This window comes from Hypomesus nipponensis, chromosome 11 (genome assembly GCF_054491055.1).
Source record: "Hypomesus nipponensis isolate SF chromosome 11, ASM5449105v1, whole genome shotgun sequence".
Taxonomy (NCBI): Eukaryota; Metazoa; Chordata; class Actinopteri; order Osmeriformes; family Osmeridae; genus Hypomesus; species Hypomesus nipponensis.
Window position 1 is genome coordinate 5,278,430 of NC_140371.1, and position 25,293 is coordinate 5,303,722.

At 43.8% G+C, this 25,293-nt stretch overlaps 4 protein-coding genes and 1 pseudogene across 5 annotated transcripts; 4 read left to right on the top strand and 1 right to left on the bottom strand.

The window, feature by feature from the left end:
• Positions 1-1,647: 1,647 nt before the first annotated feature.
• Positions 1,648-7,029, top strand: LOC146267859 (porphobilinogen deaminase-like). The gene is made up of 15 exons (XM_084709668.1): positions 1,648-1,778; positions 2,088-2,165; positions 2,852-2,902; positions 3,404-3,476; positions 3,841-3,890; positions 3,998-4,053; positions 4,355-4,432; positions 4,653-4,730; positions 4,899-4,974; positions 5,077-5,190; positions 5,287-5,325; positions 5,698-5,817; positions 6,000-6,053; positions 6,155-6,241; positions 6,332-7,029. The coding sequence occupies exons 2-15, from the start codon at positions 2,115-2,117 to the stop codon at positions 6,497-6,499; spliced, it is 1,095 nt and encodes a 364-aa protein (XP_084565794.1). The 5' UTR covers positions 1,648-1,778; positions 2,088-2,114; the 3' UTR covers positions 6,500-7,029.
• Positions 7,030-10,489: 3,460 nt separating this feature from the next.
• LOC146267860 (uncharacterized) lies at positions 10,490-25,278 on the bottom strand. 2 transcript variants are annotated; one of them, XM_084709728.1, is made up of 4 exons: positions 23,780-25,278; positions 23,377-23,480; positions 22,673-22,777; positions 10,490-11,231 (listed from the first exon to the last, which is right to left on the bottom strand). In XM_084709728.1, exons 1-4 carry the CDS (start codon positions 24,108-24,110, stop codon positions 11,169-11,171), a joined length of 603 nt encoding a protein of 200 aa, XP_084565854.1. In that variant the 5' UTR covers positions 24,111-25,278; the 3' UTR covers positions 10,490-11,168. The 2 variants fall into 2 exon arrangements, 1 of the variants encoding a protein (XP_084565854.1); XR_014768870.1 differs by having other exon boundaries at positions 22,481-25,278.
• On the top strand, positions 11,611-12,459 carry LOC146267861 (histone H4). The gene has a single exon (XM_084709898.1). It carries the CDS (start codon positions 11,651-11,653, stop codon positions 11,960-11,962), a length of 312 nt encoding a protein of 103 aa, XP_084566024.1. The 5' UTR covers positions 11,611-11,650; the 3' UTR covers positions 11,963-12,459.
• On the top strand, positions 12,764-13,624 carry LOC146267862 (histone H2B). Its single transcript, XM_084709517.1, has one exon. It carries the CDS (start codon positions 12,877-12,879, stop codon positions 13,249-13,251), a length of 375 nt encoding a protein of 124 aa, XP_084565643.1. The 5' UTR covers positions 12,764-12,876; the 3' UTR covers positions 13,252-13,624.
• On the top strand, positions 14,964-15,801 carry LOC146267863 (histone H1 pseudogene; annotated as a pseudogene).
• Positions 25,279-25,293: the final 15 nt, after the last annotated feature.

Below are 25,293 nucleotides of genomic sequence, written 5' to 3' on the forward strand. Positions count from 1 at the left end.
GAATGCACTAATGCACTCATGCCAGTGGGAAATCCGAAAACATTTTGTGGCTATTTCATTAACACTTCAAAATGACAAAATCATTATGATCTGGGAATATGGAATGAAAGATTTCTATTTTATTGAAAACGTTTACAACGAAGAATTCTTAAATCAAATATAGGCTATACTGTTCATGATATTCAGTGATTTGTTACTTGTTTGTATTCTGGCTAAACTCTAGTCATGACAAGGACCATTTAGCCAGTACTTTCTCCTGATCTCAAACATCTATTAACCCTGACACATAGACACAATGTACTCTTATTAATAGCAAGCTTACATGAGAACATACTAACTAGTATCCAATGACTAGTTCTCTTGATTAGTGAATAATGTAAGCACACAGGAAATCTAAATTTCTTCCACACCTATTGGCCCACATCCGATATGGCCGCATGGATACCCATCAATTAATGCTGACATCTAATTTGTGTCTCAACTGAACAGCAGTTGTCAACATGAGGAAAGGATATCTCACAGCCTATAGAAAGATCCTTATTGACATGACCAAAATGGAGGGAAGACTTGTTTGTAGTTGGAGGGAGATTGCCACATAGCCATTGACACATTGCTAGATGCCCTTTCAATGCTTACCTGCTGAACCTTCCTGGGTTGTACAAATCAAACAATGAGGCCACTGTTTTTGGAATGACATTATCGTTACCCTCTTCTCATGGTCTTATAAATAATATTCCTGTTCTGGATATCATAACAAAATAAAATATATAAATGGTGCCTTTTTTGTACATAAAATGTGCACAATTTAAATTCAATATATTCTAAGGTACTTAAAAAAAATCTAAGTAATATATATGTAACTATGGATATGGATGGATAATGTGTTACTTGGCAGATAAAACATTTAATTGGATTATATTTTTTGCTTTAACTCAGTGCTTGTCAATGTATTCAAAAACGGGTCAAATCTGACCCGCGAACACCAAAGGTGTAAACAATTTTTGAACGCAATAGGAGGGTAACACCAGTTCCTGAGCGTCATTATCTTGCCTCCCAAGTCAGTTTGCTTGACCTCTGCATTCTTGCTCACACACCATAGTTACATTTTAGCATGATCTTATTCACAGATACAATTCAGCAAAATCTTAGTACACAGATACATTTCAGCACAATCATACTTACACAGAAACTTCCTCAATTGATCACAATTGCATACATGTTTTAGTATAACGCATTACACATTGTATATACTTGAGGTAGTGATTGGTATAACAGTATTGATTAGCAGTATAGTTAGGCTATCATTCTCCCACTGTGGAAAACACTATTCTCCTCACTTTGTCATTTACCTTGTTCACTGTTATTAAACAGGTGTGTGGTGGAATACTGATTTCAACACAGATGAGAAGTTTCTCTGGAAAAATATTTTGCGCAAAAGTAGATTTCATGTTCACATTTACAGGGCTGACAACTCCCACGCATTAGCAGTGTCACACCAATTTCATACGAACGCACGTTTGTACTGTACATTCTTTTTGCGCAACATCAGTCAAACTGCGGCCCCCTCTTCTTGCCACCTTCGGCGCCTGTCGCCCAAAGCGACAGGACTTGCATTAACTTGATTAACTGGATACACTGATGAGGAATGTGGGCTGGATTAAGAAGCGTATATATTGATGGGGCCATCGTACAACGGTCAGAGTCAAATCATTCTCAGTCTTGGGAGGAACTTGAACGCAAACGGACATCCGTTCGTCTTGAAGTGAACAACCAAGAGGGTATGTCATATATTAGGGTCAGCACTTTTTGCAGAGATGTAATTTTCTTATTTTTTGTGGGCGGGAATGCATTTTAAAACTTCCCATTGTACTCTAAAGGGTTTTAGAAACTTATTGCTTGTGGGTCCAATTTGATTACTGGGTGTGTCCATCAAACAAATCCTATGTAAAATCTTCCGGTTTACCACAGTTGAGATTCTCTCAAAGGAGTCAAATAAAATATTGAACACCAATAATTCTTTGTAAACTGAATATGCAAGTATCAGAAATGTGCTGAATAACCCCAACTGGCTACTGTCAAACAAACAGTTTGAATCGAGAAAAAAGGACAGCGACATGGACAGCGTGAACAGGAACGTGGTGAAGAAGGGGGGACAGACACACAAGGTGAGTCACCTCCATAGGCTGCACTAACCCTGCAAGACCCAGTTTAAAATGACAATCATCACCTTTAGTTCTCCAATAAAAAGATTTTAGCTCTCCAAAGAAAGACACATTTGCAAGTAAGATTTTTTTTTAAATATTGTCTTGCCTTGCAATGCTATTGGATAAATGTGGTCTTTCAACAACAACAACAATTTTACAGCAAGGGGTTCTAACCTTCCCAGTGGGCATTAACAGTGAAAGTATGAATGATACATCTAATGGCACTAGAAAATATAGCCTAATGTTTAAAATCATATATCAATTTTATGTATTTCTTGATTTAATATTTAAAAAAAGAATTAGACTGCTCTTTCTCAGCCCCCCTTCTCTCTCTTGCTGACACACACACACACACAAACACACACACACACACACACACACACACACTTACACAGAAGAGCGACTCAGAGTAGGGGCTTCCTCTTGCTGTAGTTACCTCCACATACACCCCAGTGAGCTATCATTGTAGATTTGCTTATTTCCCAGCACATTGATCCATCATTCAGTTTCTGTATCATGGAGGAAAAACCCTATAAGTGGATTTGAGTGAGTTGAAAGTGTTTGCTTCAGTGTGGAGTTAATCAGTGGCTTAAAAAAGGACAAACTGGAGAAGTTTATTAGTAAAATTACTTTTATTCTCTTAACAGGATGGAATTGAAGTGAGCCGAGTCATCAGAATTGGGACCAGGCAGAGCCAGGTAATACCAGATTTTATTGGGGTCAGATGGCTGAGCAGGTAAGGTATCGGGCCTTTAACCAAAAGGTTGCTGGTTCAATGCCCGGCCACCCTACTTGCCTCAGGGGGAATGCCCCGGTACATACTGTACGTCGCTCTGGATAAGAGCGTCTGCGAAATGACTAAATGTCATTTCTTATCTTGATTTACTTACTGACCTATTTTAATTATAACCTCATTCACTCCATGCTGATTCATTGATCGATTCGCATTCATTCATTCATTCAGACAGTACAATGCACACCATCCATTTGTTTATACAAGTTTGGATCTTTGTAATACAATACCACTAATATTGGTTTGGGAAATAATGGCATTTATTTTATTTTATTTTAGGTATATATGTATCTGTTGGAAAGATAAAGATACATTTAGAAAAAGGTCTAACCCTATACACTCATAGGATATGAGGCAGCAACAATCTGACAACAACTAATTGGGGTCTGAAATGTTTATATTACAGCTGGCCCGCATCCAGACAAACTATGTGGCTGAAAAACTCAAGACTCTGTATCCAGATGTCCATCTGGAAATAGGTGAGAAAAGGTTTAGATGCATACACAAGAACACTATCACACACTTACTCCCATCCTTCTCTCTTGGCTGCTTTCTGTCTCTCTCTGCGTTTCTGTCCTCTCTCCATCTGCCTTTCAATCCCCTAAGAAATAGGAACAGATAGGAACATGGGGGCTGGAGCCCCCCCTAAAGTTTCAATAGCCCCCCCCAAAATGATTATAATAAAAACAAATATATATTATTATATTCATATTATTTTGACATTTCATATCTAAATGTGTTCATTTCAAAAACGTTCACGGTGCCTCTTCTTGGCGAATGGAACTGATGAGCTCACAGCTGCGTTTGCACTATTTGTTGCTAACTTGGTTATTTTCTCTGCAGTTGCCCTATCCACAATTGGTGACATAATCCAGGACCCTGCTTTATCAAAGGTTAGCTGAAGTTAAGAAAAGCATTTTGAGACTTGACTTGATATATTTCAGTAGACAGGCTTGACTGATTACAAGATGATCTAATTATTGTGCTTTGGTGGTTTCAGATTGAAGTGAAAGTTCTTTTTACTAAAGAACTGGATGATGCTTTGGAGAAGAATGAGTATGTTCTATATACAGTATCACTATATTTGACATGTTAATCCTCAAGAAGACACTGTGCTTCACAGGACATGAAAGAGCAAATCTCACTCCCTTCTTTGAACATCTTGGCCTGTTACAAGTCTGTTAAATAACCCCTATTGACAAAACAATGAATTACATTATGGTCTTGGATTTGTTCTTGGCGGATTTTGACAAGTGTATGACATGGTTACGCCACAGAGGCTAATGTACAAATCAAGGGTTAGTTCACAGACATTTTTCACAGTAATCTAATCATGTTTGGGCTGTCTCTCCTTCAGGGTAGACCTTGTAGTGCACTCTATGAAAGATCTTCCAACTACTCTGCCGCCAGGGTCTACTATTGGAGCTGTGCTTGAGTGAGTGTACACCTTACATCGTCCACAATGTTTAAAACACTGCTGCCAAGGCTGCAAAACTAAGCAGTAGTTCCGGTGAAATGTGTAACATTCCGCCTATGAATGACTGTCCAAATACTAATTGTAGTGGTCATGTTGTTTTATGAAACACCATGCGTTGTGAAGTTAAGTCATTCTGTGGTCAGAACCCTCTTTGACATGTTGTTCTGTGTTTCCCCAGACGTGAAAACCCCCTTGATGCAGTGGTGCTTCATCCAAAGAATGCTGGACTCACTCTGGAGACCTTGCCAAGTGAGAGGTAGGAATGCGAGTGCGAGGAGATTAAAGGAACGGCTGTCCTGCAATATACTGTTTTGGGCACACCACCTCCTTGGCCACAAAGTTTTTCAAGGCATTATATATTCAGTGTATGACATAGAGAAGAGTAGAGACCAAACCACTTTGATTATGTTGTCTCTTTTGACAGTGTGATTGGGACAAGCTCTGTGCGCCGGGCTGCCCAATTGAAGAAGAGGTTTCCCCACCTGAAGTTTAAGCAAATTGTACGCTTTTTTCTAACACATAACTACTGTGTTTTTCAATGTGTAAAAACTGTAAGTCACAAAATGTATACATATGTTGATATTGTTTCACAACTTTTATAGCAAGGTGAACTCGACATTCATCTGAAGAATCTGGATGAGAAGGAAGACTACGCTGCCATCATCCAAGCAGTAGCAGGCCTGAAGAGGACGGGCCGGGAGGGACGAGTCAGTCAGGTACAGTCTAGCCAGCAGGGTGCATATTACATGCTTATCATAAGTTATATTGCTGCCCCTAGAAAGGAAAGGTGTGACCGTTATCTTTCTCTTCAGATTCTGGGACCTGATGACTGTTTGTATGCTGTTGGCCAGGTGGGTACATCTTGTTGAAATGACCAAATTCAAGTTTGGGGTGTGTTTTTAGGAAGACTTAAGTGCAATATTTTTTTTTATCACCTACATACATATCTACATATGTAAACATCAGTGTTGTTCCACTACTGGCACGTCAAAAGTAAACACCTGGTTTGGCAACAGTTACAACCGTTACTGAATGTGGCATGATTGTGTGTAAGCACGCAGCCATGCATGTGCATGTGGAACATCAATCTGAAAAGATAGAAATCTGAAACCTATTTTAATCCCGAAAAATATTTGACAATCTAACAATGCATATTTTCCTGCTCCATTTGAACCTCATGATGATAATCCACTGATGAAGCTCTGTTGTTGTATGTCACCCAGGGGGCCCTGGCAGTAAAGGTGCGAGCGCAGGATAGTGACATCCTGAAGATGGTTTCCACCCTGCACCACCCAGATACAGTGCTCCGCTGCATTGCAGAGCGTGCCTTCCTCAAACACCTGGCAAGTTAACATTTCTATTTGGGTATACCCATAGCCAGGTGACCCCCAGCTGGCAGCTGCAACAGTTGAAAAGGACTGTGAAATCCAGGCGTTTACAGAATTGCTACAGAGGTTAACTATTCTGGTCGCCTCAGTCCTGCCTGCCATGGATCATTCTTGATCCGTCTATTTTGTGCCCTCAGGAGAAAAGTTGCAGCGTACCAGTTGCTGTTCACACAGAAATAAAGGATTTAATGGTAAGAAACTTGACTGTCATGTTACCAGTCTGACAGACACGTTAAGCAAAATGGGAATGGAGACGATGTGTCTTTGGCCTAATGGTTTTCCCCCATTTCAGCTCTCTATGACTGGGGCAGTGTTTAGCTTTGATGGCGCAGAAAGCTTGAAGGAGCATATGCAGACCAGTGTGGACCCTGGGAACCAGGTCAGAGGCCTCTCTAACTGACTGCCCAAAACACTGTATTCCTGTGGTGGTATGATACATGGGTCTTTACATGACACCTCTCTATTTCAGATTAAAAAGCCAGCGGACACCCAGCATGTTGGGATAACAGCCCGAAACATGCCACAGTCTTCCCAGGATGCAGCAGAGAAGCTGGGAGTAGACCTGGCTACTCGCCTGCTCAGTAAAGGAGCCATGAACATCCCGACTACTAATCGGCTGCTCAATGTTGCCCCTTGAAGCAATTGTTTATGACTTCAAAGCACTGTGCAAGCAGTCACCAATGTTTACTCTGCATATGGGCAGATTACATTTTAGGGCTGATTTGATCAAAGCATAAATTTGCATGACCATATTTGTGTAACTCATGGGGATGTGGGAATTTAAATGAATGGATGCCTACTTTTTACCATTACTGAGCAATGTTATCCGTTTTGATCCCGCATCACTTGGGACAGCCTTTATGCGTCCTAAATTTAGCCAGAATACCAAAATGTAACAAATTTAGTGAATATCACAAACGGTATATTTGATGTAATGATTCTCCGTTATAAACGTTTGTTTTAATACAATTAAAATCTTTCATTCCATATTCATTTTGAAGCGTTATTGAAATAGCCAGAACATGTTGTCGGATTTCCCAGCTGAGGGGCCCATTGTGCTTACCCTTCCTATTGTTTCCGGGTCAAATTGTATCAATTTTGAAGTTTAAATGCATGAAAAACACACTTTTTTTCTGATCAAAACAAGGCTTCATTAAAGCCTCCACGGTGGTGTACTGAATACAATCAAACACAATTTGATCAGTTTTCTTTTTTTTAAATACTTATGAATAAAAAAAACTTACATCTGTGGTGTTTTGGGTCAAATTTTACCAGGTAGTAATTCTGGGTGGTTTAAGCAGGGAAATAAATAGCAAAAGTTGACGAATCAACATGAATAACTAAAAGGTCAACAACACATAAATACTAAGAATAAAAACCTACAATAATAGTGTATTAATATTGTGTAAAATCATTCAAATCATGTTTCATGCCACTGAATGGCATTGACTTGAATTCAATTTTAGCATGTAGCAAATACTATGATCGCACACACACACACCCATCCCACCCTGTCTTTCACTGACATCCTCCACCCACCCACCCACCCACCCACCCGCCCAAACCCCCACCCACCCTCACCCACATCTCTCTGTCCACCCAGCTGTATAGCAATATATATGCTTGGACTTTTTCACACTTTATTACCAACATCTCACCAAGTATGTGCACACACATACACCAGGGGCGTAGCCACCGGTAGGCCTGGGTAGGCACAGGCCTACCCAATTTAATCTCAGGCCTACCCTTCAGAATAAGTGACAGTCAGGGTCACATGTTGTACTTCCCCTAGATACGTCCACTCTGTCAAAGTCAAACTTAATTCCATGTATGTGGTTATCAATTAATGCTGAAATCTAATACGTGTCTTGACTGAACTGCAGTTGTCAACATGAGCAAAGGATATCTCACAGCCTATAAAAAGATCCTTATTGACATGACCAACGTGGAGGGAAGACTAGCGTTTGTGAATAGACGGTGGGAGATTGCCACATTGACATATGGCTACATGGTTGTCTCAGTCCTGCCTGCCAGGGATCATTCTTGATCCGTCTATTTTGTGCCCTCAGGAGGGAGGTTGCAGCGTACCAGTTGCTGTTCACACGGAAGTTAAGGATTTAATGGTAAGGAACTTGACTGGCGTCTTACCAGTCTGACAGACCCGTTTAGCAAAATGGGATTGGAGATGTGTCTTTGGCCTAATGGTTTCCCCTCATTTCAGCTCTCTATGACTGGGGCAGTGTTTAACTTGGATGGTGCATTGTTTATTGTTTATTACTTTAAAGCACTGTGCAAGCAGTCACCAATGTTTACTCTGCATATGGGCAAATTCAACTCAATTTCATTAAAGCATACATTTGTATAACCAGGTGTTCCCATGATGTGTGAATATAAATGAATGGATTTCTAGAATGTACCACTACTGATTGAGTTTTGATCCAGGAGCACTTGGGACAGCCTTTATGCATCATAAGTTTGGCCAGAATACAAACATGTAACAAATCACTGAATATCATGAACAGTATATATTTGGTTCAAGAATTCTCCGTTGTGAACGTTTCTAATCAAATTTAAATCTTTCATTCCATATTCCCAGATCATATTGATTTCAAAGTGTTATTGAAATAGCCACAACGTGTTTTTGGATTTCCCACTGGCATGAGTGCAGTAGTACACTCCGGAAAACTTGTTCAAATCTTAAGTGTCCCAATTGATCTTAGAAATCAGAATCAGAATGCGGTTTATTCGCCATGTATGTTACAAAACCAAAGAATTGACTGTGGAAGGTGCAGACAATAAACATACAGGCCTACTGAAATTCACCTGGATTGAGTATGGCCCTGATAGCGGAGTTCTGCGTGAGTTTTGACTAATGTGAAGGTCAAGTTCATACAGAATTGGTTATCTATTCTCACTTTGTCATTTACCTTGTTCACTGTTATTACAGACAGGGGTGGTGAAATACTGATTTCAACACATGTGAGAAGTTTCTCATATGTGAGAATATGTGTAGCTCCGTTACAGTAGTGGTGAAGGAGTTGGCTAAGGCGAACGCTTGCGATTGGTTATGGCAGATCAGAGTGGCTCTGGACAGATCCAATAGTTTTAAACTTCAACAGAGGACCCGCCTTCAAGGAAGTTAACGCTTGTCAATGGGGCGATCCCAGACCCTCTGTACAAATGAAATGTACGAGGGTCTGATTAGGACCAGGCTATGTCTGGCCCCCCAATGGTGGAATCTCTCCCCACCTCCATCAGAGATCTCCACCTTCAAGAAAAGGCTAAAGACACACTTGTTCTGGGAGTACAGCGGTATTTAAGAAAGACTTTTGGATCAGATGTTAGTTTATTTCCTCCAGGAACACAATGACACTTATTGAGGGACTGCTGCCTTTGTTGGTTAGTTGTAACTGATTCACTTGAACTTGCTAGGAATTGTATTATTGTTTTATTACTTATTTGCTAGGAATAGTATTATTATTATTGCTTACTTTCCTCCAGGGACACTAGCCCTTTCGGGGATCATGTTGTTTAATTGTAATTTGTTTAACTACATGCTCTTCTGGTTCTACCCATTGGTACTTATTTGCTTTTCACAATGTATGCTTCGTGTTTTGGCCACCCGAAATGTTTTGGGGGCTATCTCGTTGTTTATGATCATTGACCTATGCACGTTTTGTAAAGCTCTTCTTGTAATTTGCTTTGGATAAAAGTGTCTGCTAAAGGAATACATGTAATGTAATTAATGTAATAGCATCAGGGCTTCATAGGAACTGGGAAAAACCAAAATGGGTATAGGATTGTATTTCCTACTGGCTCCTTGTACAGGCACAGGATCCATACCTTGGATCTGCCTGCCTCCTGACTGTGAATCAGCCTAATTTGTAGCTTTAGCATTACTGTCTATTGTGCTCATTTCAGGCAGACCTTGATTGGTCCCCACCCAGCCTTCTTTCTTCATTCAGCCCTTCATCCTTGGACCCTGTTGTCCACTTAAGCAGGTACAACCAAGCTTTGCCATACAGACTTTTTGACATCATGTGACTGTGGAGAAGAAGCTGATGGTATTTGGCCCAGGTACAAGACTCATTGGGATAAGTAAGATCTCATTTCGGTTTTAATGCAAGTTGTTTTGTACTAAAATAGTTTCAATCACAGCTTTAAAGCCATTGAGTGAATTATGGTTGTAGTATACATGATTAAACAACAGTTACTTAAGCAATAAGCCCCGCGAGTCCGTGGTTTACGCTGATTTTAGAACAGGTAACGACTCCCCTTACCTGTTCTAAAATCAGCGTAAACCACGGACTCGCGGGGCTTATTGCTTTTCTAAAACTGTTACTACAAATATTTGATATGGTTTCATCAATAAAAACAATTAGAAACAAAACAGTTTAATAATAAACCGTAATTCTTCCGCTACTACAAAGTATAGTTCCTACATACATCATTGCCACGCAACAGCCAGATGGACACCTTTGCCGTGTTTTTCAATTTGAAATATTCGATGCGCAGTCATATGGAATGTTAAAGAATGTTATGAGGACAACCTGTGAGGTTATGCTGGATTTTTACAACGGCATGGAATGCGATATAGCCAATCACAATCAAGGATGGGAACAACCAGTTTTAGAAATGTATGTATTCACTATGACATTATCATAAGTTCCCTCCCATTGCAACGCCCTCCAAGTAAAAACTGGCCGGTAAAAAGCAGGTACAACCAAGCTTTGCCATACAAACTTGTTGACATCATGTCACTGTGGAGAAGAAGGTGATGGTATTTGGCTCAGGTACAAGACTCATTGGGATAAGTAAGATCTCATTTCGGTTTTAATGCAAGTTGTTTTGTACTAAAATAGTTTCAATCACAGCTATAAAGCCATTGAGTGAATTATGGTTGTAGTATACACGATTAAACAACAATTACATGTATGTATTCACTATGACATTATCATAACTTAAGTGACTGGCGTCACGATAAATATTTGGAATACCATAGCTGAAAGTTAATTCAAGATTTAGCTGGATGTCATTGTAAATTGTCTAGACTTTTCGAGTGTGTATAGGCGGCTACGTATTGTAGTATAAACAAGAAATGACGTTGTCCTTTAAATGAAATGTCATCAAGTATTTCCATGTAATTAAATTGTTTACGCCCACACGATTGATTAAAAAAAAATATATAAGACCATGAAGTCAAAATACCGAAAGTGACCATCTACCCAGCATTTACGCATCAAAGCAATGGGAGGATCAGCGTGCTGTGTCAGGCCAGTGACCTGTTCCCAGACTTGGTGACGTTTTCATGGAAGATGGAGAGAGAAGACGGCCGGCTGGTGGAGGTGCCTGAAGCTGAGAGAGAAGAGCTGGAGCAGAGGGAGAACGGGAAAGTGACTATCATCAACAATGAATTAAGAGTTGTAGAAAAGTTTTAAAGCGTTTCATAAAAATCGACGTCCTCCATCGCCAGAAATCGTTCAAATTACGATTATAAGCCTGTTTTAGCTATCTGGTCTGAAGTGTCTCAAGCCAGGTGCTTATCAGATGTCAAATAAATAATAATATGTACAAGGACGTCTACATATCTCTGATAAATGAATACAACTTAAAATATAAATGTGGACTTGTAGCCTATCTTATCCCTCTTTGACTTAGGTTCCCTCCCATTGCAACGCCCTCCAAGTAAAGAACTGGCCTCCTTCACGTCCGCTTACTCAACATAAGCTTCCCGGCGCTGTTCAAGCAAGACTATTACCAACATTGAAAACTACGTAGCGCTATCATCATGTCAGGAAGAGGCAAAGGAGGTAAAGGACTCGGCAAAGGAGGCGCCAAGCGTCATCGCAAGGTTCTCCGTGATAACATCCAGGGCATTACCAAGCCCGCCATCCGCCGCCTGGCTCGCCGCGGTGGCGTGAAGCGTATTTCAGGCTTGATCTACGAAGAGACACGCGGTGTACTTAAGGTGTTCCTGGAGAACGTCATCCGTGATGCCGTGACCTACACCGAGCATGCTAAAAGGAAAACCGTGACCGCCATGGACGTGGTCTACGCTCTGAAGCGCCAGGGACGTACTCTGTACGGCTTTGGCGGTTAAGTTATCCAGAAGACAAATCGACCGAAATTTAACACAAAGGCTCTTTTAAGAGCCACCCACATGATACGCATCAGAGACTTTCTTTCCATATTACTGGTGTAGGCTGTCAAAATTGAGTGGAGCCCTTTGAAATGAATTGTATATCTTGGGTTAACAGAACACAATGAACACTACTGGGTTGATGAGTCCAGTTTCGTCCCCATTATTGTGGCGCATTTGAACAAATCAAATATACTGTCAATTACTGTGAAAGTTTCGTTCAATGTCTGTCGGTGATCATGGCTTATCCGAATCATTTGAGCCAATGGTATTGTAAAGGGGTTCATTATTCAGGCTTCAGCTGTTTTATAGGCTACTTGTGCTGTGGCATCTATAAATGAGTCCTGTTAGCCGAACAGGGCGAGAGCGTTTGACCGAGATGTATCAGTCTGTACTGTGCGTGAATTTAGATATTAGCATCTGCTCAGTTAATGCTTTATTAAAACTGTTGAAGATAACACTGACTCAGCCCTGGATGCATGCGGGGCTCGCGTGGGACTGCACCAAAACGAAACTTCTGACGTCAATAACCACGTGTTTCTGGTTAAACTAGGCGGTAAACTGCCCAGGGAGTTTGGCTTAATTTCCGAGCTTGATTCTTTGTAGTGTAAAAGGTACATTGAAGTGTAAAAATGTTTTCAAATATTTCCTTTAAGTAATCATGACTGTCAGTTTATGATTACTGAAAGGGTAAGGGGGTTGGTAAATCCCAGACATACGCAGTAGATTTCAGAATAGCTTTCAAAAGTCGTTTCCCAACTGTATGTAACGATAAGCAGGAGGCGTGCCTTAACATTTGCATGTCTCCCACCGTATATTCTGGGTAACCTGCTGCTCTAGACATTATTCGTTTCTGAGAAGCAACGACACTGACAATGCCTGAGCCTGCAAAGTCCGCGCCCAAGAAGGGCTCCAAGAAAGCCGTTTCCAAGACCGCCGCGAAGGGCGGCAAGAAGCGCAGAAAGTCCAGGAAGGAGAGCTATGCCATCTACGTGTACAAGGTACTGAAGCAGGTCCACCCCGACACCGGTATCTCCTCCAAGGCCATGGGAATCATGAATTCCTTTGTCAACGACATTTTCGAGCGTATTGCCGGCGAATCGTCTCGCCTGGCTCATTACAACAAGCGATCAACCATCACCTCCAGGGAGATCCAGACTGCTGTCCGCCTTCTGCTCCCCGGTGAGCTGGCCAAGCACGCCGTGTCCGAGGGCACCAAGGCAGTGACCAAGTACACCAGTTCCAAGTAAACGGGCGTCACCCCAAATTCATCACAAAGGCTCTTTTAAGAGCCACCCACTTGTGTCTTGCAATTGAGGAAAGTCCATCGCACTTGTTCGAATGTATTGGTGTATTTTATCAAGAAGCACAGATATCAATGTGAACCAGGACAAGTTGCTGTAGTCTACTCTGGGGTAGACTATGGGTCTTCCCTTTTGGCACCTGTTTAGCTTTTTCACAATGTATGCTTCATGCTTTGGCTACTTGCAATGTTTGGGACAATCTCGTTTTCTTATGATCAGTGACCTATGCTTTTTTGTAAAGCTCTCTCTTGGAAGTCGCTTTGGATAAAAGCGTCTGCTAAATGAATAAATGTAAATGTACTCTTATTGTACAGACAAATGTGTCGTCCCACGTCATTCCCTTTGAAGTCATGATGGTGTATCACGCCTGAAAAGGCTCTGATTGCTGAGTTGACCATGGATCCTTTTCTTGTTATTTGTAGGCTAACGTTTCAATGTGCGTCAGTCCATTTGCTGATTTAGACGTTTTTACCCAAAGCCACGTACAAATGGAACTTGAGTAGTAGGCTGCTGCAGAACCCCAAGTGTGTCGTTTGCCAGTATTGCCGTAGTACCACCTCAGTCACCAGGCGCGGTGAAAACGCTTGGATCACTGTCTCAATAGTTTAAGCACAGCAAAACATCTCGATAACAATGTATGATGAACACAAATACTATACTACCGTGCAATATACTAACGTCTAATTTCCTCAACAATAATCTTCACATGGTCTTTAGCCTACAGTACGTGCCTGTGTAGCCTAGGTTATTGAAGACGATCTTGAGGGAATTGGATATGACTGTACTGTACTTATTGTAAGTCGCTCTGGATAAGAGCGTCTGCAAAATGACTAAATGTAGATATGAATTACCGAGACATTTGCATATCACCGATCACTTTTTCCATGTACATATTAATGAGTGCATGCTAAACAATGGCTGTGTTAAAAAAAAAAAAATTATTATTAGTAATCATGTGTCGTTGGCACCACTGTTGCAGCTGTGTAGTTTGTCTCGTGGCTGCAATGTCATCGGGCGCGCAACTTCAGAGTCAGTCCTGTGGTGGAGAGGTGCGAATGGAAAGAGGAAAATATCTAAATACAAGTACAACGACGTTTATGATTTGAGTTAGGGGAAGGAGAGCGATAGGGACACCAAGATTTCCCCGACGTCCACAGCCACACACTGTGTTTTGTATCCCCCATAAGAGACCCCTTTTAAAGTCCCTCGTACCCCAGCTGTGTATTCTAAAGCAGTAATTTTTTTCGGCAGATCATTTGTTTCACTAGAAAACGTTTGCTCGTTGTCAACGCCAGCAATTTTAGACACTATTGGGGGCAAATGGCACAGACAACAAGGTGCGCACAGCTCCTTCAGCGAGGCCAACGGCAATGATTTGAGCCGGCCACAACAAAACACAGAGTGCCTTCGGTCCACATACCGTCTTGTTTTGAACGTTAAAAAGGCTGTTTGCGGCCTGATTTACTTTTAGATCGCAGAACAACTGCAACAGGGATTTTAAGCCCGTTCTTCACCGGAAGAAAACACAAACTTGCGGACAGATAGCAGCAAGGAGAAAAGCCGGGCCGGGGTTGAGTCTACACAGTTCTCATGTCGTATTTAAGCCCAGCCCTCTGATCGCCGCAGTGCTACTCAACAGCAGAGAGCAGCGTCGCACATTCAAATTTCACACGTCCCACGAGTGTTTTAAACATGGCAGAAGTCGCTCCAGCTCCCGCTCCCGCTCCGGCCAAGGCACCCAAGAAGAAAGCGGCAGCCAAGCCCAAGAAGGCTGGACCCAGCGTCGGCGAGCTGATCGTCAAGGCCGTGTCCGCTTCCAAGGAGAGAAGCGGCGTGTCCCTGGCAGCGGTCAAGAAAGCCCTGGCGGCCGGTGGTTACGACGTAGAGAAGAACAACTCCCGCGTCAAGATCGCAGTGAAGAGCCTCGTCACCAAAGGAACCTTGGTCCAGACCAAAGGAACCGGCGCTTCTGGCTCTTTTAAGATCAACAAGGAGGCGGAGACCAAGGCAAAGAAGCCCGTGAAGAAGGTCGCCGCTGCGAAAGTCAAAAAGGCAGCCGCCAAGAAACCCGCAGTTGCTAAAAAGTCGCCCAAGAAGGTCGCTGCGAAGAAGCCCGCGGCTGCCAAGAAGTCACCCAAGAAGGCTAAGAAACCCGCGGCTGCCAAGAAGGCAACCAAGAGCCCCAAGAAGGTGAAGAAGCCCGCAACACCCAAGAAAACGGTGGCCAAGAGCCCCAAGAAGGCAGCTAAGGCAGCCAAGCCTAAAGCCGCCAAGCCCAAGGCGGCCAAGGCAAAGAAAGCGGCGCCTAAGAAGAAGTAAACCATAGTCCGCGTCCGTGACGGTATCACAAATATTTAAAAAAGGCTCTTTTAAGAGCCAACCACCTCTCTCCTGAAAAGCCCATGTCCATGTTGTTAGCCCATGTACCAAACACGTTCACAGACATGTTGGTGTTTCATCGCTCAGCTAACTTGTACACTTTGGAACTTTATTACAGGCCACTTCTGTTGCACCTTAAATTAGCTTGGTCTCAGACTTAAGCTAAATCGGGTCTGTATGGTTCTGTCTCAGAAGCGTCCTCGTTGACTGGTTGGGTTGATGATCAACCAACGATTTAGAAAATACTTTTGGGGACTGCTTCAGCATAGTTTCACACGAGCCAAACAGAGTAAGTGGTGGCTGCCACCATGAGAGCAGGGACTCGTTAGGGGCAACTTCCTTTTCAAGATGAGGCACAAGATAAAGTGGATTGTAGGGTCCGGATGCACATGTTAATGGTTTAACGCGTTTACTGATAATCCAAGTGGATGCGCAGTCAAATTGAACTGTGATACGTGATGAGCTCCAGTCGTGCTGTTTTTAATAAAACAACGAACATCCCGCTCCAGCCAGTCAAAATTGAGTATTCACCCAGACGAGTTCTATTTCGTGGTGCTCCGCCCCATAGGGGAGCTCTGCTCCTATTGGTTTACCCGCTGCCTAGTGCAGCTAATGACTGAAGATCAAAATGTATCCGCACCTGTCACTCACACAGGGGCCCTATGTAAAGGGGTGACAGCTGTCACTCATCCTCCTTCAAAAATTCAGCTTTGTTCTGAATTTGATTAAACATTTGAAAGAGTATGAATTTTTCCATGTCACCTCTGCCGCAAAAAGCTCTTTTAAGAGCTCAGTGCAGGTGCCATCATCTGGAAGCTGAGGGAGACCACCACGAATTTAGCTTCTTGTGTATGGTACCTCGGCATGCCAGAGACGGTTTGGTGAAATCCCCGGACTGTAGAGTGCGCTAGTCTCTCTTGAAAGGAGAGACAGAGGCGTCACAAGTTCTTCCAGGTAGAAGAGCCACGTCTGGGCAGTAACCTCCTGTGGAGGCTTTCTTCCCAGGCACGTTGTGCTCAACCCCCCTGCACTTCTCTGAGGTAAAAGGGCGCAGCCTCAGAGGATGACGAGGAGCCGGCTCCCGCCCCTCCCGTCTCCTCTGCGTTGTCTCACAGAGCAGACTTCCCTGCTGCCATAGCAAAGCCAGCTGAAATCATGGGCGTTCCCCTGCCGGCCTCTACTCCTGTGGAGGAAGAGGACCCGTGGGATTTTGGCCCCTATGGTAAATGCATGAAAGCCTCAAAGCCCTTATGCCCCACTATGCCAAAATTGGCTTATTATGTGCATGGTTCATGGGATGCGCCGTTGACGGCGAACGCGCCAGTCAAGGCGCTTCTCCCGTTCACGAGCGTGAATGGGCTGGAAGAGGCTGTCAAATTGGGTCCCCCGCCCTTGGAACCGTCCCTCGTGGAGTACTTGGTGCCAGGGGCGAGCACCTGGATGACGGTGTGGAAGACGACCCTGCCGTCCCCCCGGGACAAGCTCACTGCCTCTCTGGCAGATAAGGCTTATGTCTGGGGTGCGCAGGCAGCAGCTGCCTCTGGAAACGCTGCCCTTTTGACGGCGGCGGTCTCGAAACTTTCCACGGAAAGACCTGAGGGACTGTCGGCCGCGGAGACATCGTGGGTTGCCAGGATGGCGCAACTGCGCGGTTGTTCATCGCCTCCTGTGGTTATCTCTCACTGCCATGACAGAGGCGGACAAGTCTGCCCTGCTCAATGCTGCAGTGACAAGCGAGGGCTTGTCAGGACCGGCTGTGGCACAGTCCGCAGCTAAACGCACACCCGCTCTCTCTGCGTTATGCAGAGTGGTGAGTGTCATGCTCACCGTGACGCGTTTGTCTTGCCCGCTGAAGGCACTCGGGCTCCAGAAGGATATAGCGAGTTTGCTGACCAAAGGGACAGTGATCCCGGTTCCCAGAGACCAGGTGAACTCGGGTCTCTACTCCCCTTGTTTTCTGGTTCCCAAGAAAAACGGGGGGATGAGGCCGATTCTAGACCTGAGGGTGCTCAACGAGAGTGTGGCCAGACAGCCCTTTCGCATGCTGACGATAAAGCGTTTGCTGTTTTGTGTACAGCGGAACGACTTTGGGATCAGCATAGATCTGAAGGACGCGTATTTCCATGTGCCTATCATACTGAAGCACAGGAGATTTCTGCGTTTTGCCTTCAAAGGGAAGAAGTACGAGTACACGCGCCTGCCATTGGAATACGCGCTGGCCCCTCAAACTTTCTCCAAATGCATGGAAGCAGCTCTATAACCGTTACGGCGGAGAGGAATACGCATTCTAGCTTACCTCGACGACCTGCTAGTTCCAGTCCCAGTCTCCGGACAGAGCTATCCAGGACGCGACCTCACTGGTGAGTCAGCTCAGCCAGTTGGGGTTCGCTGTCAACTGGGAGAAGAGCGCTCCATGGCCCGCTCAACAGTTTACCTACCTAGGTATCCATTTGGACACTGTTGGGATGAGAGCCAGACTGTCGGCACCACGGAGAGAGGCTATTTCGATAGCTCTCCGTGCGTTCCGGGTCTCACGCACAATCACCGCGCTGTCGGTGACGTCCCTGTTGGGGTCGATGGCGGCGGCTCATGTAGTAGTACCATTAGGCCTCCGCACAGTGGAGAGGAGGAAAGACGCTTACATAGGATGTGTCCAGTGCGCGCTCTCTCGCGCTATCTGGAATGCACAGCAAGCATCAGATCTTCTCCCCAGTTACTGATCTGCTACGGTGGATCGAGGACTGGTTTGCCACTCTCCAAACAGAGACTTTCTCACTGGCTCTGCAAGGCTATTGGTCTTGCCTACGAGTCTATGAGATGTCCCGTGCCACCTGGCATTCGGGCTCATTCCACCCGAGGAGTGGCAGCCTCAGCCGCCATCCTCAGGGGTGTAGGAGTGGAGGAGATTTGTGAAGCAGCATCTTGGTTGTCGCCTTCACCATTTGTGAGATATTATCTGTTGGACGTTTCCTCCTCATCTTTTGCTCATTCTGTCCTCAGCATGGCTGGTGGAACCGGGTGTAGCGAGATGACAACACTCGAGGTTCTTGTGGGCCCTAGATGCGAGTTGTTCGTTGGTTATATAGCCAAATGTGGGACAGTCAGACATTCTCAGATGATATGCTATACTGGATGTGTTCTGTTGCCCCTCCAGCTTAGCTGGTGTGCAGGCGAGAGGAACAACATGATTTTTTGAGTAAACTCTTTCCTGTTTTCAACCTGGACGGCTCTCTGTGTCACAGCAGCGGCCTGACCTCACACAACACAAAAAATCATCAGGAGCATCGGGAGCTCCACAACCGGATCAGGAGACTGCAGGTGTGTTCACTGGAGACATATGCATCTTACTCACAAAAAGAAGAATGGAGTCAAGTGGACTGTCATGTGCTTGGGTTTCCAACAGAGAAGAAGTTAATGATGGTGATGATACTGATTGTAAGTATCCCCCCTAAATTCCGTTGTCTCCCCTAGGATACCTGGTGTGATGAGGAGGAGGAGGAGGAGGAGGAGGAAGAGTCTCTGTCTATCTCTGTGGCCTAGACCAATCTTTGCTATTTGATTTGCTTCATTTCTATCATCTTTTCATGACAGCGTCAATCTTGTACTTTTATAAACCTCCCATGAAACAATCCACGCTTGAAATCAGTGTGTGTATGTATTGACTTTGTACATATAAAATGGAAGATTGTTGACGCGCCTACATCAGTGTTATTATCGCAAACCTGAAAATAATCACAGCCATGGTGAACCTGGATGAGATGTTAATAACGTTAGAAATGATGGTGGGCGTTTTGTATTGAGAAGGCAAACTCTTAAGACCAATGTTAGTATCTTATAATATCCCAAAGCTACTGTTGAGCTGTCTAGTGTCAGTTGAGGGCTGTAGGTCCTTTCAATACCTCTTGGCTGTGCAAAAGATTTACACATCCCTTTTTTCTTAACCATTTCTCCATTTACCAAGTCCATCCACCACAACATTTGATATTTATATCTTTTTTATATCTTACATATTGTTAGCTCTTTAGTATTACACTTTTTTACTTCATTTATACATTCAACTTTTTTCCGTATGTTTATTGTATGCACCTTCCTGCCACATTAAATTATGTGTTTGTGTAAACTTAGATGGAAATAAAAACTGAAAAAATAATACACTATGCTCGCTAGTCTAAGGTTGCATGTCATGGAGAATGTCATGCAAGGTCATGAACCGGTGCACATTCACTGGACTCAGACCAAGGTTTATCTTTTCTGGCATGGTCCCTTTTACATCTCATAGCTTGCTACACTGCAAGTATAGACGAGGTATGACATTTATTGTATTGTATTTTCTGTTCCTTTCTTTACAGCTTAATTCACACATTTTCTGGAAATAATATCATTACCTCACCATATTCTTGCCTTACAATAATTAACAATTTGTCAGGAAGTACCTGTGTATATCTGTGTCCACCTACCTCTGTCTACCTGTGTTATGCCCTCTACATCCACTTTGCCAGGCTCTCCCTGTCTTTCTGTTTCTGTCTCTCTGTTTGCTTTTGTTTGTGCACATCTCCAGGCTCCAGTGATCCAGTCCATCCTGTAAAATGTCCACACCTGCAGTCCAGCTTCCCAATAACTTGCGGTGACATACCCTGGTATGCTATTCACTCACCGCCAGATTGTTGTTTTTGCATCTGCCCATTTGTCTGTCTGCTCTTTCAACTCAATGATGAGTGATTTGTAGTTGATGGAATTGGAAGATGGACTCAGGAGTGCAGATAGATTTTACATCTCAATACAGAAGAGGTAAAGTAGCTTCTGCTTTGTCTGTAGTTAACAGTACAATTTCACAAATTATTGTATTCCTTCTTCCCAGTCCATATAAGATACACTGAGGCGTATTTAAAATACGTGAATAAGAAGGGTTACACTACTTTAACTGCTTTTTCTCTCAGTAGTCCGAAGCAGGGACCGACCGGGGGGGAAAAGTGGCCCGGGAGTTTTGCTGTCAGACCGGCCCACTCAGTAAACGGCACGCGGCCCACTCAAAACACGGCGCGTTGTCCACTCACTGCATCGCACGTATCGACCAGTCATTGGCCTACTTGGAAAAATACCCATACACTTAGCATTATTTTAGATGATTACAAAGAAATTACATCATATATATTCATTTCTTACGTTAAACTTCCAAAGTCCGTAAGCAGTGGCGCCTTAATGCACGGGCTTACCTGGGCCTCGACCAATCAGGGGCCTCTTAATAATAATAAAAAATAATAATGATAATAAACGTCTGTATTCGCGGTGTCAGATCTGCTCTACAACGCATCTCGAGGTGGATATGGAGGGAGCCCCCCCCCCCCTCCCCCTTATCTAAACAAAATGTAACAAAAACTAGAGAGGGTACAATTTCGATGTGCTTGCTTGAGTCGGTTGCAGATTGGTCCATTTAATATGAAACAAGCTGAACCCCTTTAAGACAAGCTATTCTAACCACGTTGTCACCGGCATTATTTTTCAAATGGAATCGCAATTCAAACAGTATCTACCATCTGCTAACTGAAAATATGCCCCCAAAAGCGCAGGGGCAGATCTAGAGATTTTCATTCGGGGTGGCAATGGGGTGGCAGAAGGAAGTTGTTGGGTGGCCTCCTGGAGGCAAATTAAAACCCAAAATAGGGGGGTACAGTACTCCCTATAGTAAATGATTAGGCTATAACATTGTAGTTTAAACCTGAACCATACCTGAGCGAGTTGGCTGAATTGGACATGCTACCGGGTTGTGAAAATATTTCAAATATGCATACTGGTCGGTAGTCCAAAAAAGGTTGTGAACCCCTGCATTAGACCATGGCCAACACCTAGAACATGATTAGTCTTTTGTTCCAAATGCTGTATTTTAACAGTGTGTTGTGGCAATGTTGGAGTTATGGTATTATTCTTTTTCTCCTCCCTTTTGAACATTTTAATATGCAGCAGCTTGAGGACCTACAGGACTCAGAGAACATTGATTCGCAAGATTTTGTTCAGCAGCCACCATTGTCCAGTTGGAATCAAAGGCAGAAAGAGGACACGGTGAGGCCACAGAACCTTGACAATTTACTTTCTGCTGAGAATAGTGTCAAGATGACATGCAATCACTGTCACGTGAAAGAAGCTGTCATCTGTTGTGGGAAATGTATCCCCTCAGATTGGTTTTGTGCTGAGTGTGATGACTTGGTACAGAAACACCACACTCTACACAACAGCTATAGGGCCCTATTTTACCGATCTGAAACACAAGTATCAAAACGCAAAGCACAAGTAACTTTGTGGGCGGGACTCTGGAGCAGTTGCTATTTTGCCGGCGGGACAAATCTAAAATGGGCTTGTCCGAAGTATATTTACATTTATTCATTTAGCAGACGCTTTTATCCAAAGCGACTTCCAAGAGAGAGCTTTTACAAAAGTGCATAGGTCACTGATCATAACACCGAGATATCCCCAACATTGCCCAACATGAAGCAAACATTGTGAAAAAACAAAAATAAGTGCCAAAGGGTAGAATCATAAGAGCATGTAGTTAAACAACTTACAATTAAACAACATGAACCTGAAACAACATTTTTAAAAGTGCAGGAGTGTACCTGTAGAAAAGCAAGCAACAGTAAGCATATTTCACAGCAAGTACAGAGTTTTAAATCAGTTACAGCTAACAAGAGCAACAAGTCTTTAAGAGTCATTGTGATCCTGGAGGAAACAAACATCAGGTCCAGCAAATTATTCCTAGGTGCTGTCAGGCCAAATAGTGTCCTAGGGCCAAATAGTGTCCTACCTGATGTCACAATGCCGTTCCGAAGCAAGGACGCGTCCGTCGCTATGCCGACCTTAAATTCTTGAGATAGCCACGTGTGCTAGCAGGAAACTGTCATGGTTGCTATACTGGTTACTAGTTAGAAAGTTTTGTATTTAGGCTTATTTAAACCAGTTTATTCTACTCTACTATTTAAATTTTTCGACAGATGACCTTGAAGCCGCTCTGGCAGACTGGAGGGCAGTGGTGACTGAAAGGAGGGCAGTCTGTGGAGTGGCCAGTCTTGAAGCCCGATTGGTTGGGGTCAAGCAGGTTGTTCTGAGAGACAAAGTTAGACAGTTGGTTAAATACAGCACGTTCAATTGTTTTAGAAAAGAAGGGTAACAGTGATACCAGTCTGTAGTTCTGGAGGACGGCAAGGTTAAAGGAGGGTTTTTTGAGTAGAGGGGTAACTCTGGCCTGTTCGAAGGCAAAGGGGAAGGTGCCGGAGGTAAGAGAGGAGTTTAGGACATGGAGAAGAAAAAGTTATGATGGAAGGGGAGATGGTTTGAAAGAGAGGGGACAGGATCAAGGGGACAGGAGGTGGGGCGATGAGAGAGAATGAGGTTCCGCCTCGGACAGGGGAGAGAAAATGTTGAGACATTTAGTTGCGTCAGTCATGGAGGGTGAGAGGGTAGAAAAGGTGGGTTTAGGGAAAAGACTCCTTAAGTCTGAGACTTTTTTCTCAAAGGAGGAGAAGTTGTCTGCTGTCAGGGTGGAGGGGGGGGGAGGTGGGTTAAGAAGGGTGGAGAAGGTAGAGAAAAGTTTGTGGGGGTTTGAAGCAGAGTTCATTTTTATCAGAAAGTAGAGGGTTTTAGCACCAGTTATGTGAGGAGAGAAGGATTTAAGGAGGGAGTGATACTTATCAAGGTCCAGACCATCTTTGGACTTGCGCTATCTCCTCTCAGCTGCTCGAAGGGTGGACCGTTCTTCACGAATAACATTCGTAAGCCATGGGCAGGAGGGAGAAGATCGTGCAGGCCTGGTTGACAGGGGACAGAGAGTCAAGTGATGCAGTTAAAGTGGTTAACAGGGTGTTAATGGCAGTGTCAGTGGGGTGGGACGAGAACTCGTCAATGGGAGGGAGGATGTTACAATAGAGAAGAAATGGGAGGGGGATAGCAAGCGGAGGTTGCGCCGGAAAGTTGGGAGGGGACGTTGAGGGAGTTGGAGGGAGAGAGACAGAGAATTGGATAAAGTAGTGATCAGAAATGTGCAGTGGGGTGACAGAGGTTAAGTCAGTGATACAGTTAAGTGTCAAGATGAGGTCTAGCTGTTTGCCTGCTTTGTGGGTCGCCGGTGTGCTCAGCAGCGTCAGGTCGAAGAAGGTCAGGAGAGACAAGAAGTCGACGGCCTGTGTTCCTTGGAGGTGGATGTTGAAGTCCCCAAGGATTATCAGCGGGGTACCATCATCCGGGAGGACGCTGAGGAGCATGTCCAGCTCCAGTCGCGCCATCAGCGGGGGGGCAACGGCCCCCCTGACAAAATTGCTGGCCCCCCCATCGCGAGTTGCATATTGTCCGTCATCAAGATTTTTTTTTTTTTTTTCATTCATGGAAAATGGGATTTCAACTTCACTGCAGGACAAATCAACATGAAAAAAATAGTACATTTTAACCACATTTTAACCACAATCTACAATTGGAACACTTCTTCCTAGAAATCCACTTATCTCCCCACTCAGATCCAGTCAAGTATCTTCACACTCAGAGCCTGTCACCCCTCCCCCCCCAAGAGGTTGCACTGGGCCAGGTTGGCTGTGGACGTCGGGGAAATCTTGGTCTCCCTATCGCTCTCCTTCCCCTATAGTTTTGAACCTACAAGGACACAGGTCTACGCGTTAGTGAATGTCCATGTTGTTGGTGATGGGGGATGCATAAGTCGTGAGGACTTTTTATTTCTCTCAATAGGCTTGTCTTCAACAGCGAGAACCAGCCAGGATATCCAATTCAGAATTATTTATTCGATTGTTGATCCAATCCAAGTTTACATTCTTTCGGGTTTCGAGTTTGATAATCTACCGTTTGATAACTTGGTTGCATTCAACTCAAATCATAAACGTTGTTGTACTTGTTTTTCGATATTTTCCTCTTTCCATTCGCGCCTCTCCACCAAAGGACTGACTCTGAAGTTGCGCGACCGATGACATTGCAGCCACGAGACAAACTACACAGCTGCAACAGTGGTGCCAACGACACATGATTACTAATAATAAAATATCAAAAAAACACAGCCATTGTTTAGCATGCACTCATTAATATGTACATAAGTGGAAAAAGTGATCGTGATATGCAAATGTCTCGGTAATTCATATCTACATGTAGTCATTTTGCAGACGCTCTTATCCAGAGCGACTTACAATAAGTACAGTACAGTCATATCCAATTCCCTCAAGATCGTCTTCCATAACCTGGGCTACATAGGCACGTACTGTAGGTTAAAGACCATGTGAAGATTATTGTTGAGGAAATCAGCCACCAGGCGAGGTAGTACCACCTCGCCTGGTGGCTGAGGTGGTACTACGGCAATACTGTCAAACGACACACTAGTACGTGGCTTTAGGTAAAAACGTTGTCCAAATCAGCAAATGGACTGACGCACATTGAAACGTTAGCCTACAATTAACAAGAAAAGGATCCATGGTCAACTCAGCAATCAGAGCCTTTTCAGGCGTGTTCCACCATGACTTCAAAAGGAATTACGTGGGGTGACAGTCGTCTGTACATAGGAGTAGACTACAGCAACTTGTCCTGGTTCACAGAGATGCACATATCTGTGCTTTTTTTTAAATACAC